General features: G+C 32.6%; 1 protein-coding gene across 1 annotated transcript in view; it reads right to left on the reverse strand.

Annotated features, from left to right (window-relative positions):
- Positions 1 to 2,584: 2,584 nt before the first annotated feature.
- Positions 2,585 to 15,965, reverse strand: part of hry (bHLH transcriptional repressor hairy) — a 33,940-nt gene continuing 20,559 nt past the window's right edge. The window contains exons 2-3 of the mRNA XM_088236412.1: positions 15,050 to 15,145; positions 2,585 to 6,558 (exon numbers count right to left, since the gene is read on the reverse strand). Of these exons, the coding sequence (XP_088092538.1) occupies positions 5,998 to 6,558; positions 15,050 to 15,145 (657 nt within the window). The 3' untranslated portion in view covers positions 2,585 to 5,997. The remainder of the gene's footprint in view (positions 6,559 to 15,049; positions 15,146 to 15,965) is intronic.

The following is a 15,965-nucleotide window of genomic DNA, read 5'->3' on the forward strand; positions in this document are numbered from 1 at the left end:
GAAACTGGGTGATTTAATGTTTCTCTTTTAAATAATAAATGACTTACTTAATATTATTCAATTCCGAATACCTATTAAGACTTCCGAATACCTTCCTTCCGAATCCTTCCGAAGACTTCTGAACTCCGAATACCTATTAAGTGCCAGAAATTGCCTCAAACAAAATATGCTATTAATTCACCTATTCCGGGAGTGCACAGCCTAGTCCCGGAATCGTCTGGTTCTTTTTCACTGATTTTTTTTGAAAAAAATGCGATTTTATGATTTACTCAAATATTTCAATGTAGGGGGCCATTTTAAGTTGTAAATAACTTATCTTTATATGTATAATTCCTCTGTACGTGTGATGTCACTGGACTCCTAAATGTCTTAACCGATTTACGTGCGGTTTTCAGAGAAATATAGATCTTTTCGCTGGGCGTGTTCTAGATATTAAAATCTTGAATCTAATATGTAAAAAATATGTAAGGGGCATAAATGTTTTATTCATCGATGTACCAGGGTTGCATTCGAGGAGAATGCATTTACAAAAAATGGAAAGATGTTGTTTTTTTGCGTATAAAAAATGTTTTTTTTTAATGTTAACAAACAGCATTTGTTTTTTATGGATCTCAATTAGATTCTTTCCTTAAATTCCTCATAATTTCTGCCCATTTATTTCTTTTTACTGGATTTTTGGTAATACTAAAATAATATTAAATTCAATACATTCTGAAAAATCGTATTCCTACATAAGTACACCCCTCTGTTGGTGAGAAGACCGTAGCTTGACGTTTGTAAAAAGAATGCTATATTTGCAAAAAATACATATATTTTGGAATTCAACCATAAACAAAACCTACATAAACTCAATATTTTGAATATGAACAATTTTTTGTGTTGAAATTTAATCACAAACAAGTACCTAGGTACCTACTTATAAATGAAAAGTATTTTTCCAAGGTAATAGCAAGCGAGCCAACGTTCGGGCAGGACAACGTCTGTCGGGTCCGCTAATTTAATATAAAATGATAATCCAGCTGTGATGGAGCGGGGTGAGAACCTCAGACCTATAATCCATTAGTCCGCGACACTTGCCATGGGACCTTAACCCGGTTCCCGTTTCATAATACTACATTTACACAGCAACAAAAAATCAAACAAAAAATAACATAATTTGAGAGTCGCTTTAAGTGGTTTGCACGTGTTGGTTTGACATTCCGAAGCGTATCTTATTTCACCCCCAAATAACTAAAAATTGCGGGAATCTGTCGTATAGTGTCATGAGTCATGACATCACCCCTTGCTACCCGAGGCACGCTAGAATTCTCACATCTTCGAACTTAGAAATAACCAATTTGGCATAAAAACCGGTAGGTAATTGCCTCCCGCAGTGAAAGGTCTCAAGGGTTATTTTGCCTCACATTTCTTTCATATTTATTATGTACGCCGGTACACAAGGGATTTTAATTGGGAGTATTACTACCTCTGAATTTTGAAAAAATATAACCAAAAGCTAAAATACGTCATTTTTAGTGAATGCTTTTACGAAATATTTCAATAAAATTGTGTAGAAGAATAGCAGTTTTTTAAATGATGCCATCTTCCCTTCTATAAATTTATTAATGATATAGAAAGCGAGCTTTTTTTAAACTACCAGTTTGTATAAATTATGACAAGAACGGAGGTCATAAAATCAATGTCGCATCCTAAAAGACTGAAAACTGGTGTCGTGATTTACGAATTCTATCCATTACATTTTGTTATTGTTGTTAATTTAACTACAAATTTAAAAGCTTTAATTATATTTATTCGTAGTTGTTTTTCATTATAAATGACGTGAAAATAAGGAATCGTGAACTTGCGCCGTTTGTTATTTACAATAGATTATATTGGGTAATTCAATTGTATTTTATATTTCTTTTGGGTACATTTTTTTATCATTTAAAAAAGGCAGTTATGTTACACAAGAAACTTGTGTAATACAACAACAATTATTGTCTCGTTCTTGCATTTTAATTTTAATCTACCCACGTATTGCGTTATCCTTTTTCTGTATCCGGATCATTTGTTAAATAAAATCAATTTTCCCCACCTACAGTTCTTCAGACGTCGGTCCTAAAACGATCTGACTGAAACAGCGTCTTTCAAATGTTTTTTTTTTCTTTTTTAAAGGAATAACCCGCTAAGCCTATATTTTGAGGCTTGTCAGCTGGTGGGATAGAGGGGATATGGAAGGAGGTAATGAAAAATTTACCACAACACCCAGACCAATTAAAAAAAATCTTTCTTGGATTTTTTTCTTGCAACTGGTGGGAATCGAACCCGCGACGCCAGTTTCACAGATAGCCGTCTAACCAACTGCGCCACGGCGCCTGTCAAATGTCATTTTTGGAAATTAAATAAATAGTCTCATGCTTAATCAAAATTTGAGAATTTTTCATAAAGCCTGTGCATTTTTTCCAGCTTAAAAACGATAAAATTTAACTGTCACGTTACATTATTCATTAAAATTCAATATTTTTCTTTCATGAACAATTGATTTATTACATCCACCTTTCGTCTTCAGTAGATTTGAAACTTTCAATTAAAATAAAACAATGTATAGTTTGAGCAATTATTTATTGATGTTCTCGATTCTTGAAACCAATATCGATTACAATGCATATATCATATATATATCTCCCTTTGACTCTTTTACACATTCATAGAAAAAAACATGTTGAGTTAGAAATCTTTTAAATATAAATATTTACATAGTTAATAGAGTCATATACATCATTAATAGTCTATTATCATCATACAACGATCATCACAATTTATTTTCATATACAGGCAAATTAAACATATCGATAGTCCCAAAGAAAAGTTTCGTATCTGCAAATTTGTCGTTTTACATTATTGTTCGTGGGTGCATTATTTAAGTCCCTTTTATCATACGCAAAGAAGGCTCTAATCAATAATTAATTAGAACAAGCTAATAATAATATTTTAGCAGCACGAGTCACCAGATGTTTAAAAATTCAAACGGGAAATTTTACGCGTACCTACGATACTTTCAATAGGAATCATTGATATTATAATATTCATGTCATATTAAATAACGATTTTGATTTTAATTTATTTTAATTTTTAATCTTTCAACGTAAATTACTATATTTTAATATACATTTTAAGCATTTATTTTAACATTTATAATTTATACATTTTTATAGGGAAGACATTTCGATTTTGTCGCTAAGGCACAATACGTCTAAATAAGACAGTATTATTTTATACATTTTATTTATAAGTAGTTAAATATTATATTTAAATAGCGTACTTAAACATTTTACAATATATCAGCGGGTATTATTTTTAAACTATATAAATCATATAGGAGTGTTAAAAAACCAAAATAAAGAGCATATTTGTAAATGCTATCTTCAAAAAAAAAATGGAGGTGTACTAAATGGTTGATACTATATTTTAATTAAAAAAACAAAAGTAGCTACATAATTACACTAATTATAAGTAAAGTATTTAGCTGTTTTAAAAATGTGTTTTGATAAAATAAAATAAAAAATTACGATACTCGATTAGGTCCGTTCGTATATTTTTACCAAATAAAGTATCAAAATCATCACAAAACTAATTGCTATGATAAATTGATTAAGAGTGAGATAAGAAGGCTTATGTTTTGGGTATTAATTTCTAATAAAACCCATAATCAAATAATTCAATGACGCTACGCTTTATATAAAAAAAATACCAGGTGATGTCAAGATGACAGATAACTGATGATGATTTATAGTTACAAAGCGATTTTAGCAAAATAATGAATTTTGGGGAAGTTATATAGATAGAAGAGAAGTCTAAATACTAATTTTGATGATAGAGTATATTGAAACATACATTTTAATATTGGTAAACATAAATATACGACATACATAGTTTATAAGAGCGTTATTTAAGTCAAATTTAATATCATAATATTTTTTCTGGTAATATTGAACAAGAGTGGTGCCTATTTTTCATACAATTAAAATAAATCAACCACACAACATTAAGAAATTCAAGATTTTGAAAGTATTCATCTCTTGCTCAAATCATAAATTATTTAAGCAAAAAATATATCCACGCATACAAAAGGGAAATATTGCATACTATAAATACCGATAAAAAACATGTGAAATGGTTTATGAAAAATTAATTGTATTTTCAAAATTAATGTGGATATTGTGAAGAAATGTTTTGATACATAATTTTATAAATGAAATTATTAAAAAATGTGTCGACAATTGTGACGTCAAGATTCGTGAAGATGTTCTATTTAAATTTAAGCGGTCACAAACAACGTTCAAAATATAACCGAATCGTGACGTATTAGGGGCATGGCCTAAGAAATGTACCGTTTTCACGGGAATTTAAAATTACAAAAAAAAAATGTTTTATGATTTAATAAGTAAAAAAAATGTTTTTTTACTCAACGGTATTTCATAGACCCTTATTAATTTCAAATTATTTTTGAAAAACGTGATATTTCCCTATTCTTATAAAATATTTTCTTAAAAGTTAAATATAGAAAAATAATGTTTGGCAGTTGATTAATTTTAAATGCATTTGTGATGTACGCTAATTAAAAAAACGATGATTTAATTTTAGGATTTTATTTGAATGGATTTAAAGTACTACCTTTATGGTTAAGTTATAGAAAAAACGTTTCAAATTAGTAGGGATTGATCTACCTGCATAGTTATGGTACGAATATTCAAAAGTATTCGTATTCAAAAGTATAAGTGGTCATTATTCCAAATGAATCAGCAAAAGTTAATGTTATTGTGTTATTAATGGACCAGAATTTTTACAAAGCGTAAGTAAAAAATAAAAATAAAACACTCTGACAATTACTATATTTACAAATAGGATTTTTTCTTTAAATAAACAATTACTTTTAAGGAACATTTTTTAGATATTCTTAAATCTTTATCAAGTAATATACATTAATATTAAGGTACAAAGCGTTTTAAACTGGCCTATGTTTCGTGTAGGTACTTACTTAAATTAAGTTGGATTAAATATTATAGGAACTAGATAAAGCATTTATAGCTCTTTTAATCACGTTTTTATGAATAGGTAATATTTATTTTATACAGCTTAAATAATTATGTACCGGCCAATGTCCTTATGCAAACAAACAATTTAGTTCGCAGTGTGTAATATACAAGCTAAACGTTACATATTTTGAAAGAGGAATGTACTGTAGGAGAGATGTTACTTTGATAGTTTAGAAAACGAATTGCAGGGTTCTTTCTCAAAGTCCATTTTCTGATTTGTATTTTGGTAAAAATAACTATTATTATCTTGGGTTATTATTTTACTAGGCCATAATTCTGAATTACACTGAATAATGAATGAAAAAATAGTTTCAACTGAAGACGTTAATCGATAATTAAATTATTTACCGAAGCTAACAGTAACCGGTAGTAGTGCGCATTAAAAAATATTGATTCACACGCAATTACTAGTGTTGTTTATGGTAAAAAAAACAGATAAGTCTGATAATAATAAGAACGATTAACGGATTAATAAGGTGATTGAATGAACGTGAAAAAATAAACACTGACAATTTACTAAGTATTAATAGTATTTTGTCGATGTTGGCAAAATACAGACAAAAATGTCGATACATTTTTTGAAGCCTATAGAATCAGCAAAACGTAACCTGCAGTTATATTTCAGCAAACGAAATATTTTATTCAATAAAACCGACAATGCTTGAAAGAAGCTTAAATCTTAAACTCTCGCATCCTATGGTTATGTTCAAGATAACATTTCCTCATTTCGATTATATTTCATTTTATGGCTCTCGAATAAAATATCTTAATGATAATGATAATTATCCTTCGACATATAAACTCAACGTCCGCTTCCGGGGACAGGAAGACACAGTCGGGCTTCCACGGAAGTCACGTTCAAATATCACGCGGCATTCTAGCTTACAACTAATGATAATTATTATGATTGACCTTTGAAAGGTCACCAAGGTCTCCAAGGTTTATCTTCTTCCATCGGTTGGTCGCACGACTTGGTGGAAGATCTCCGTTTGACCAGAGCGAGGGGGACATCTGGACTGTCTGGAGATATTTCTGAAGTCATCGATGATGTAGACGCTGTGGAAGATGCGGAGGCGGCCGATGCTGTTCTCGCCGGTATCGGAATGAGAGTCGGAAGAGGAGAGGGGGCGTTAGAAGGAGCTTGAGCAGGAAGAACCAACGCGATGTCTCCGTTCGGAAGTCTAGTTGGTAAAAGCTGCAGCCCAGCGGCTGTTGCGAGGTAAAAATTCGCTGACGGAGGTGCGGTTTGCTGTTGCGGAGGGGGTGACTGGAGACACGAAGAAAGGTGTTGAAGAAGCCGTCTTCTGACAGCTGGTTCAAGGCCAGGGAAGCGTCCTACTTCTCCAGCACACTGGGTGAATCCAGCGCGGAACTTGTTCAGCACAGCGGGATCTGCTGCTGCTCGCTGCCGCTGAAGAGACTCCAGGTGGCGGACAGTCATCTCCAGAATATCAGCTTTCTCAAGCTTGGAGTGCCTCGCCGGCTGCAACAAGGAAAACAAATATACATTAATTTTAGAGAATTAATAAATTCCTATATAATCTAATAAAAACTAACAAAAATCCAATAAACCATCGACGTTGATTCGATAAATTTATATATATGAAAAAAGAACAGAGGGGTTTTTTTAAATGACGAAAATGATGGAAATTTGAAATAATTTTATTTAACTCGTCATAAAGATACATTTCAACAGTGTGTGTCACTTCTTGATCAACTTAATAGGAGCGAAAATTATTTTCAGTTGTTCCTAATTCATTTTTAATTTACCCTTAAAAACAAAACACGCTTTGATTTTATCGGCAAGTTAGAAAAAATACAAGCTAGGTTGAACATAAGACATGACGACCAAGTCAGAATTAACGCGGCTCCACCTCCGTTGTTGACCACCCATCTCCTAACCAATTGATAATGTAGTGAAGTTGCGAGCTTGCGGTAATGCGGGTTTTACTTCAAAGGCGATAGTCTAAAGTTCTCTCGGAACGGGGAAACCAGAAACCACAGCCAACCGCGCCAAGACCTAATTATGTGAAAGAAGAGACGAGGAAATACCGCGAATATTGGGACCGGAAGACTTCATTATCCTGTCCCAATTCTTGGCGAACCTGTCGAACTAATTGGGTGGATGGTTTCTGATTTCATTGCTAAAATTTTAGAACAGCTTCTGCAATGCTGTTACTAGCACGGCACAAAAAAGCATGGAAAAAGCAAGCAAGAGAGTTAAAATGAAAGCAAACTATAATTTGGGCTAATTTAGCAATAATACCACATAACATACATAGGGCACTGAATTGGATCTCCAAATATATTATAATAGCTTTGAATAAATAAAACTATATTCACGACGCTGGACATCAAAAATAGTTACGATAAAATATACTGGTAAGTTAAGATGAGCTGGCGTGAATAATACAAAAGTGCGGCCTAGCGGGGGAATTATTGGACACAGTCCGATGTATTCAAATATGATTCTATGCTCCTTCTGGACTACTCTTAATTCTATGTTCACAACATATCGATGTAACATTTATTAAGATACAAATCCCAACTCCGGAACAAAAGTCCTGTGTTGAGTTAGGACTTAGGACGAATATATGTGTAACACTTTAACAACATACATATCAACATTATATTATACAGACCAAAGACATCATTAAAAAATACATGTCATATTATTATATAAAAGAACATACATTGAAAAAACATTTGAAGTACATTATGAAGAGCGCTTGGAGTATTTTAAAATTGAAAAGTTAGAAACTAGGAGACAAATTATAGATATGATGTACTTGTATAATATAATTCACAATAATGTTGATTCAGTGTTTTGTGTTCAAAGTGTGTCATTGTACGTTCCCCGTAGGCGCCTTAGATCACCTAATACATTTTACCTTCCAATTTTTACAAACAATATGGCACATTTTAACCCTCTTGCAAGTATGTTAAGACTCTATAACAAAATGGAAAAAAAAGTTAACATTGACATTTATCATGATAGAGCAAATGGTTATAAAAAAAACATTACTATGTATCTTAGATCAAATGCCTAATCCTTAGTTTTGTGTATGTAAATTAATTTTAGTCTTTTTTATTATATCTTATATGTTTTTAATTTCTCTTTTCTTTTCTTTAAAAAAAAAAAAATCTTTCTTTATTTTTACCTCTCACTAAACTTAATCTTTACCATTACTTAAATTGAATTTACACTCTTATTTTATATAATTTATGAAAGATGTTGAAGTTCTATAATTGAGAATATATGTAAAGAACGTTAGTTATGCTCACTTAAAAAATGTATGTATTGTATGTATTCTTGTTGAACTTCCAAATAAATTAAAAAAAAAAAAAAAAAAAAAATTAAGAAATTAAAGATGTACTTAAACTAAAATGTACATTATGATAAATTATGATATCAAAATAAATAAATGTACAATAAATAGTTTTTAGACGTAGTATTGTTTTTCTCTGTCTCGTCTTGTCTTGTCCTGTCTCTTAAAAACGACGCAATGCAGTTATTTTTTGTTAAATTTTAAGTTTTTAACTATGGAAGCTAAATCTCCAACCAGTTGATACCGGATGAACGTTCCGTGATTTTTGTTTATTTGCTACCACCCACAACAAAATTCATAAATTAAAAATAACCATGCATAATCAATTTTGTTTTCTCTATCTCAGTTTGCGGGTTGAGTGGACATGGCTTGTCGTGGGAAAGTTTAACGAAACTCAATCCGCCGATGTGACAGCTCGCCTCTTCGTTGACCGCGCTCCCGACAAAGCCGCCATCTTGGGTAACATCGAATTATTAAATAATTTCGCAAAACAACATGTGGTCGAGTGCGAGACACGTACAGCGCGGATCAGAGTTCATACTCATCAGGTTAAATTTCACAACGTTCATAATTAATTATTAACCAAGAAGATTCTGAACTGGTTTCGAGCGGAAAATTATGCAGTAAAAATGGATTAAAAGGAAAAAACTGCGCAGGTTTAAATCAAAGGGGAGTGGCTTTAAATGACGACGGTTTTGATTACAAAAATTACCCTTTAAACTATCTTACCTACTCTTAAATTGTTGCAACGCGATCTTGTTGTTCGTTACCAAAACCGTATGAAATATTGATGTTTTTTGTAGACATTTCTTGATAAAACTCCACAGTCAATGATTTTGAAAAAAATAACAATAAAATTCCTTGATTATGTTTTACTTTACCAGTCCTAAAGATGCCTACTCAGGCGAAAGCGCTCGTTGGTCTAACTAACTAACTAACTAACCGTCACGCCATTTCCCCGGAGGGGTAGGCAGAGAGGATAGAACGCCACACCACTCTGTCCTGGCACACTTCCTTTGCTTCCTTCACATTCATACATCTTCTCATGCACGCACGTCGATTATTCCGACTTTTCACATGACCACTTTCAAGAATTTGTTGTACTTGATCATGCCATGTCTTTCTCGGCCTTCCTCGACTTCTACAACCAGACACATTCGCATCATAAATCTTTTTAGCCGTTCTTTCATCATTCATTCGCTCCACATGACCGAACCATCGCAAAAGACCTTTCTTAATTTTGTCGATAATGCTTAACTCAGCCTTGCATTCTGCTCTAATTTCGACATTAGGGCACCTATCATACATTGTTTTTCCGCACATTCGCCTGAGGGATCGCATTTCAACAGCATTCAGTCTACTTTCGTCCCTTTTTTTCCAACTCCATGCTTCGCTTCCATACATGGTCACGCTTCCATACATGGTCAAATAAAAATAAAAAAAAACTTAACCAAGGAATGTTAGTGATACGTCAATTAAAATCATTACATCCATATGCAATTACTGAGTTTTGGTGGGCCAAATTAGAATATTCAATTTGACCATTTTAATTGCTATCAACAACATATGAAGCATTATTGTACTTCTTACAATGAATTAATATTGATTTTCTCGCAAATCCTTATTTTCTGCAAATGAATATCACCAAACAGACGGGATGTAGGAAAACGCACAGAACCTGTACAAACGTAACCTAGCTCCCGAAAAATCTATTTGCTTTGAAAATATTTCACTGTATCAATTCTAAATAGCGTTTAAAAATAGTAAAACAACTATTATCCACGTCCATGCACTCTTCAGCCGCAAGGCATGATTGAATCCAGCTCCAATCTGTTGTTTCAATTTAAATACACTTTTTTATTTCACTGAATTTTACACAAACGGCGCTACGTAAATTAGACAATTAAGAATCGTTATCACGTGCAAATATCCAATCAAATCTGCTAATAGTTTCTTTATCCTCTAATGAGTATATGATTAAGTGCATCTTTTGTTATTTTCTCTCATATTAGGGTCGCCCAATGCAGACGTAGATATAATTATAGCACCCAACACTTCTCGCAGGAAACAGACCATTAGCACTAATATAGAAGAATAACCGATTTTGGTCGTGACCAAATCAGACAGGAAAATAATAAAGGTTTCGGACGTTTTGGATAAAACAGGCACGTACGAATCCGTCCGGACACGCTCGTATACGTACTCGTCCAAATATTTATTTAATTATAAAATTTTGATAAAAAATAGCCGAAAAACAAAGCTTGACCTGTTCGTGGATGTACTCAAGTTCATAATGTGATTGACTTATTTCGTGAAGCATTGAATTAAAATACAGATTAAAGAATGTAATTTAATCATCAAAACCAGTTAAGGTCCCGTGGTATTGACGCTGACCCTCGGATCAGAGGCTCGAACCCCGCTCTATCACAATTTAACATTAAATTAGTAGAAAAATGACAGCAAAATCAAAAAATCAACTGCTTCCATTACGCCACTTCTCCGTAGTGGAAGGCTAAGCGGATAGATTTTATTATTATATATAGGTTATCTTTAATATACTGGTATATATTTTAATTATTTCCTCGTAAACTGATCGGAATCATTTCGGCAAAAGAGATGCGTGTTGTGTGATGCACTTTGCGCTCGGTTAGTCCCGTTTACACGGCACTGCACGGATAAACGAGAGCCGAATGGAGAAGATCAGATTTCAGCATAAGATAGAATTACAGCGCAGCTCGTTAGCCAAAACTTGCATTCGTACCCAACAGGGTAGTCTAGAAGAAAATATGCAAAAAAAACGTAAATAAAACTTTTAAAATTAAAACGACAATTGCTGAAAAAGAACTGGAACAAATAAAAGGCTCAAAAAGAAGACTTGTTGGCTTCTAAAACAATGAAACAATGTCTAAATTAACGGCAAATTTTTGTTAAGGATTAATATAGTACAGCCTTTTTTCAGAACAAAAATAAAATTAAAAATACTATCCATACAATAAGATTACCCGCCCTTATTTAATTTTTATTTTGAAAAAATAACAGCCATTATAACAAAAAAATACAATATTTACACACAAATCAAAACTATAGGCCAAATAAAGTTTCCTGTATACGCGTATAACTAAATATTATGGCAAAAAAAAAAAATATTATAGGCCAATTTTCATTTTTTGTATAAAACTAAATACAATGCTATTTTTTTAAAAGTATACCTGCTTAATTTATCATAAAATTATTTGAAAAAAAAGGAAATTTTAAGGATTACTTTAAAAAAATCTTTCAAATTTATTCATAAATTAGCCACTGATAATTGTAGGCGAAGAAATAAAACTTGAAAAAATTGTAGTAAACATGGACACAATACGAGAATATCAAAACATCATATACAACCTTCTAAAACAAGACAAGAACAATCGAGACTAAAAAACCAGTGACTGAAATCATACAATAAACTACCAGACAAAATAAAAACAAAAGACTCTTACAAAAAACTTTTACCAAAGATATTAAAAATATAATAATTTAGAGTAGAATATGAATTTTAAAAAGCAAAAATATTTCGTTAAATGTAGGAGTATGTTATTCGTAAGGGTCTATTTTAAAAAAATAAAATAATCATAATAAAAATAATTTAATGATGCGACGTCGCCATAGACTGACGGGCCGTCGCATTTTATCAGAGAGGTCGTTGGAGGATCGGAAATCAATTCTATAAAAATTTCATTCCATTGGGGAATTTCTATTGCTAAACAAAAAAACAAATTAATTCCCTAATATCTTATTCCACGTGAGCAAAGCCGCAGTAAATGCTAGTAAATACTATTCAAAACTTATGTATGTTTGAGTCACACCGTAGAGAATCGGGTTTGGATGCACCGCCCACAGAGCGGGCGGAGAGGTACATTACCGTCCATTTCTCATGTCTTTGCTCCTTTTTGATTCTTAAAAAGCCGATAACTTGTTAACCTTTTTTTTAATAACGACCTTTCTAAAAATTCTGCCTCAAATATCGGCCAGGTAAAAACAGAAGGAAAAATCCAATTATAAAACCATTTTTATAATTGTTATATTTCTTGTTCTGTACTTTACGTACAAATTCACTTATGCCGTGGGCAAATTGAGAAATCCAGCCAGTCTGCAAACATTTGGACATACTCAAAACATTGTTGAATCAGCTAACTGATAAAAGAAGTATAAAAATTAGAAAATTGTTTTCAGGCGTTGTCTAGTAGGTGAATTGTTTCAGCCGGATGAATCTCACCCACATGATAAAGTTTTCAGGTCTTTTACTTCACAAAAGTCAACAGATGGAAGAGTTGAGGAAACGTGGATGTTTAAAAACAGGCAGAATGGTGAATGTTACACAGTGTGTGAAGTGGCAACTTAAACCAGACAACGACAGGCCATAAGCCCTGTGAATGTCTAGACTTCCATATTCTCTTCTTAAAAATATTTTTCCCTCTCTGTTGCAACAAATTTAAATTAACGTAATTTCATATTCGAACTGCGTCCAGGCGAATTAAGAATACAGTTCTGTATGTGATATAGAACCAGAATCTTAAACGAGTGTTTTGGACCCGATAGCTGCTTTTAAGCAAAACTCCTGAATAGGGAAATCGAGTGAAGATAATTCCGCCTCGCTGTGTAGTGGTTGATGCACTCGCCTACCACTCTTGAAGTCCTTGGCAGGAAGGTTCCTTGGCAGGAAGAATAAAGGCAGAATGGAGAATGTTACACAGTGTGTAAAGTGGCCACTTAAACCAGCCATTGACAGGTCATGCCCTGTAGATGCCTGGACTTCTATATTACCTTCTCTTAAATGTTATTCATCTCTGTTGTAATATGTTAACTAGATATAAGTTAGTCTGACAATGTTCTTGTAACAAAATAAAAAGTATTTAGGATCATGTTTTAAACATTATAAATGTCAGTATGTTTTTTGTTAAAATTATTTCAAATAGCATTCAATGCACCAATTGACCACCAAATCAATGAATAACTGAAGGTGTTATCAATTTTACAAGGAAAGGCCACCACATTTTTTGTCAACTACCTTGCTTGGCTGCAGGGTTTTTTTTAGATGATTAATAATACGGTCTCTTAGATGAACGTATGGGAAATCAATGTATGACAGGATTATTAATGATGGAATCAGGCGAGAATGCAAATCTGACATAGGTATTATTGATAAGATTAGAAAGGAGTAACTGAGATGGTTTGGTCATGTAGAACGAATGGTAAAACAGATATTAATAATGAGAATAAATAGTAACGTATGACGTGGACGACCAATTAAGACGTGGCATGATCAGATTTGTTTATTTATTTTGATTTTTTAGTAATGAATTTCATAAAAGGTTATTTTTTTTTTTAATTCGATACATATCTAATAAATGTTATCACTGCAACTCTCCAAAAAAAGAAACTAACTCTTGTGCTTGGAGAGTGACTTACACTGTTGTAGTTGTTTATTTATAAGAGTTGATATTATTTTTTATACGAGTACATGAGAAAAAATAAAAACATAGGATATATAAAGAAAAAACATAAAACAATAATACATTCATACTAATTAAAATTTAATGTAGTTTTTACGTGTTAAAAAAATTAGATTTAATTATAATTTATTTATTGAAATATTATTTTGTTTAGTTTTTAGTTCATTGGGATGATTATTATTATTTTTTACACATTTGAAGACAAAGCTATTTTGACCATGACTTATGTTGAATTTAGGAATTTTTATATTATGTAAACCAAAATCTCACGCCTGGTCATGTCAAAAGCAGACACAACCGATGGGCATGTATAACAAGACGTATGAATGTGGAAGAAGCTAGGAATGCATGTCAGGATAGACGTGTGTAGCGGTCCATGCTCTCTGCCTACCCCTACATAGCGTGATGGTAGTAGTAGCAGTAGTAGGATATCTTCCTTTATTTTAATTACCATAATTTAAATTAACCCGAGCGATTACGAAGATACACTACCGAACCCCTTCCCCCCACTTTTAAGTTTTGAGGTAGATAAATCGGTATGTACCGACGGGCCTCACGGTACACAAATCCACTCATTAAAAGTGACAAAAAATTTGGTTCTATCAAGCAGTTTTTACTTTAATTATAATTTAAATCATTTTTTATTGTTCTGAGGCCAGTTTTTTTTATTAAAGGCTTATAATACGAGAGAGAAATAAGTAAATTTTTATCTCGAATTAAATTCAGACATAACTGTAAGTTTTCAATCCGAATGGCTTGATGCTACCCTATTAACATTAACATATTAGAGCATCTAGCATTATAAACATTTTCACCGTAAAAAAATAATGTAGATTTATATTTTTCCCATTTGTTTTACTATCTTTCTGAGTGTACATATCGAGATGTCAAAAGAGCCGGCTTTATTTTGGTTTTCCTCTTTAAATAAATACAGATGAAAGTTAAGCATAATTGTCAAAAGACATTGAAAAATTAAGTTCAAGCGAGCATGTTTTGCTTTAATTGGAATTTATTTGAGCTTATATCTCTTTGAAGCGGCCACTTTTTGTCACAGAAGCCTATTTAATTATTTTTTTTACATTACAGAATGTAAAGAATGGAAAGAATTTCCACTGAACAAAAAAAAATTTTTTTGAATAGAAATACTTACGTCTTTTTTCATGGCTTCTAGAATAAGCGTTTTCAGTTCGTTCAGGCAATTGTTTATTCTTGCTCTTCGTCTTTTCTCCATTATCGGCTTATTACTCTGCAATAAAGAAAAAAAAAACAATTAGAAATATATTGAAAATTACAGCAATTAACAAGAATAAATTATGTAATATTTTACGAATATAGCGCTATATAAATAAATGGAACAGGACTATATTAACCGCTGATTTATTTGATATAATATTAATAATTTGAGATGTGTGGAAGGCGACAGTTCTAATTTTGCTTAATCTTCTTTTTAAACCCAGATCCGTAAAGTGTAGGGATATTAGGTAGGGGGTGAGCTTTTAAGCATCCCAGTGGTCCCCCGATGATGAGGCTATTCTTAGTGGTGGGAGTCAGTGCTATGCAAGCTCCTGAGGTCACTGCGATCTGTGAAGATCTATTGTGACGGGTCCCCGTGAATAATTCTCGCCTTCTAAACCCAGGTCTATGAAGAGCCTAGCTACTGCGTGGAAGGCGAGAGTACTTTTTTTGCTTAATCTTCCCCTCCAAGCCCAGATCTGTAAACTATCCGGCTATTAGGTAGGGAGCGAGCTCTTTAACCTCAGGTTTAACCAGTGGTCCCCCTAGAATGAGGCTCCTTTTATAATGTAAAGCATCACATTCACATATGATGTATATAGGTGTTTCCTCATCTGCACTGCAGAACCTACATCTAGGAGTTTCGGAAAGGTTCATTCTAGCAAGGTGTTTGTTCAATCTGCAGTGCCCTGGGCAGGCTCTAGTGATAACCCTCACTTGATTTCGGCTGAGTTTTATTAGGTCAAAAGAAAACCTTTGCAAGTACCCTTTCATCAGTTCCTTCGCATGGTGCTAACCAGGTACTTTTTGCCAGATTATTGCACTCTGCTTCT

Source organism: Micrasema longulum, unplaced genomic scaffold (genome assembly GCF_059751315.1).
Source record: "Micrasema longulum isolate JH-2025_06_02 unplaced genomic scaffold, ASM5975131v1 h1tg001557l, whole genome shotgun sequence".
Classification (NCBI taxonomy): domain Eukaryota; kingdom Metazoa; phylum Arthropoda; class Insecta; order Trichoptera; family Brachycentridae; genus Micrasema; species Micrasema longulum.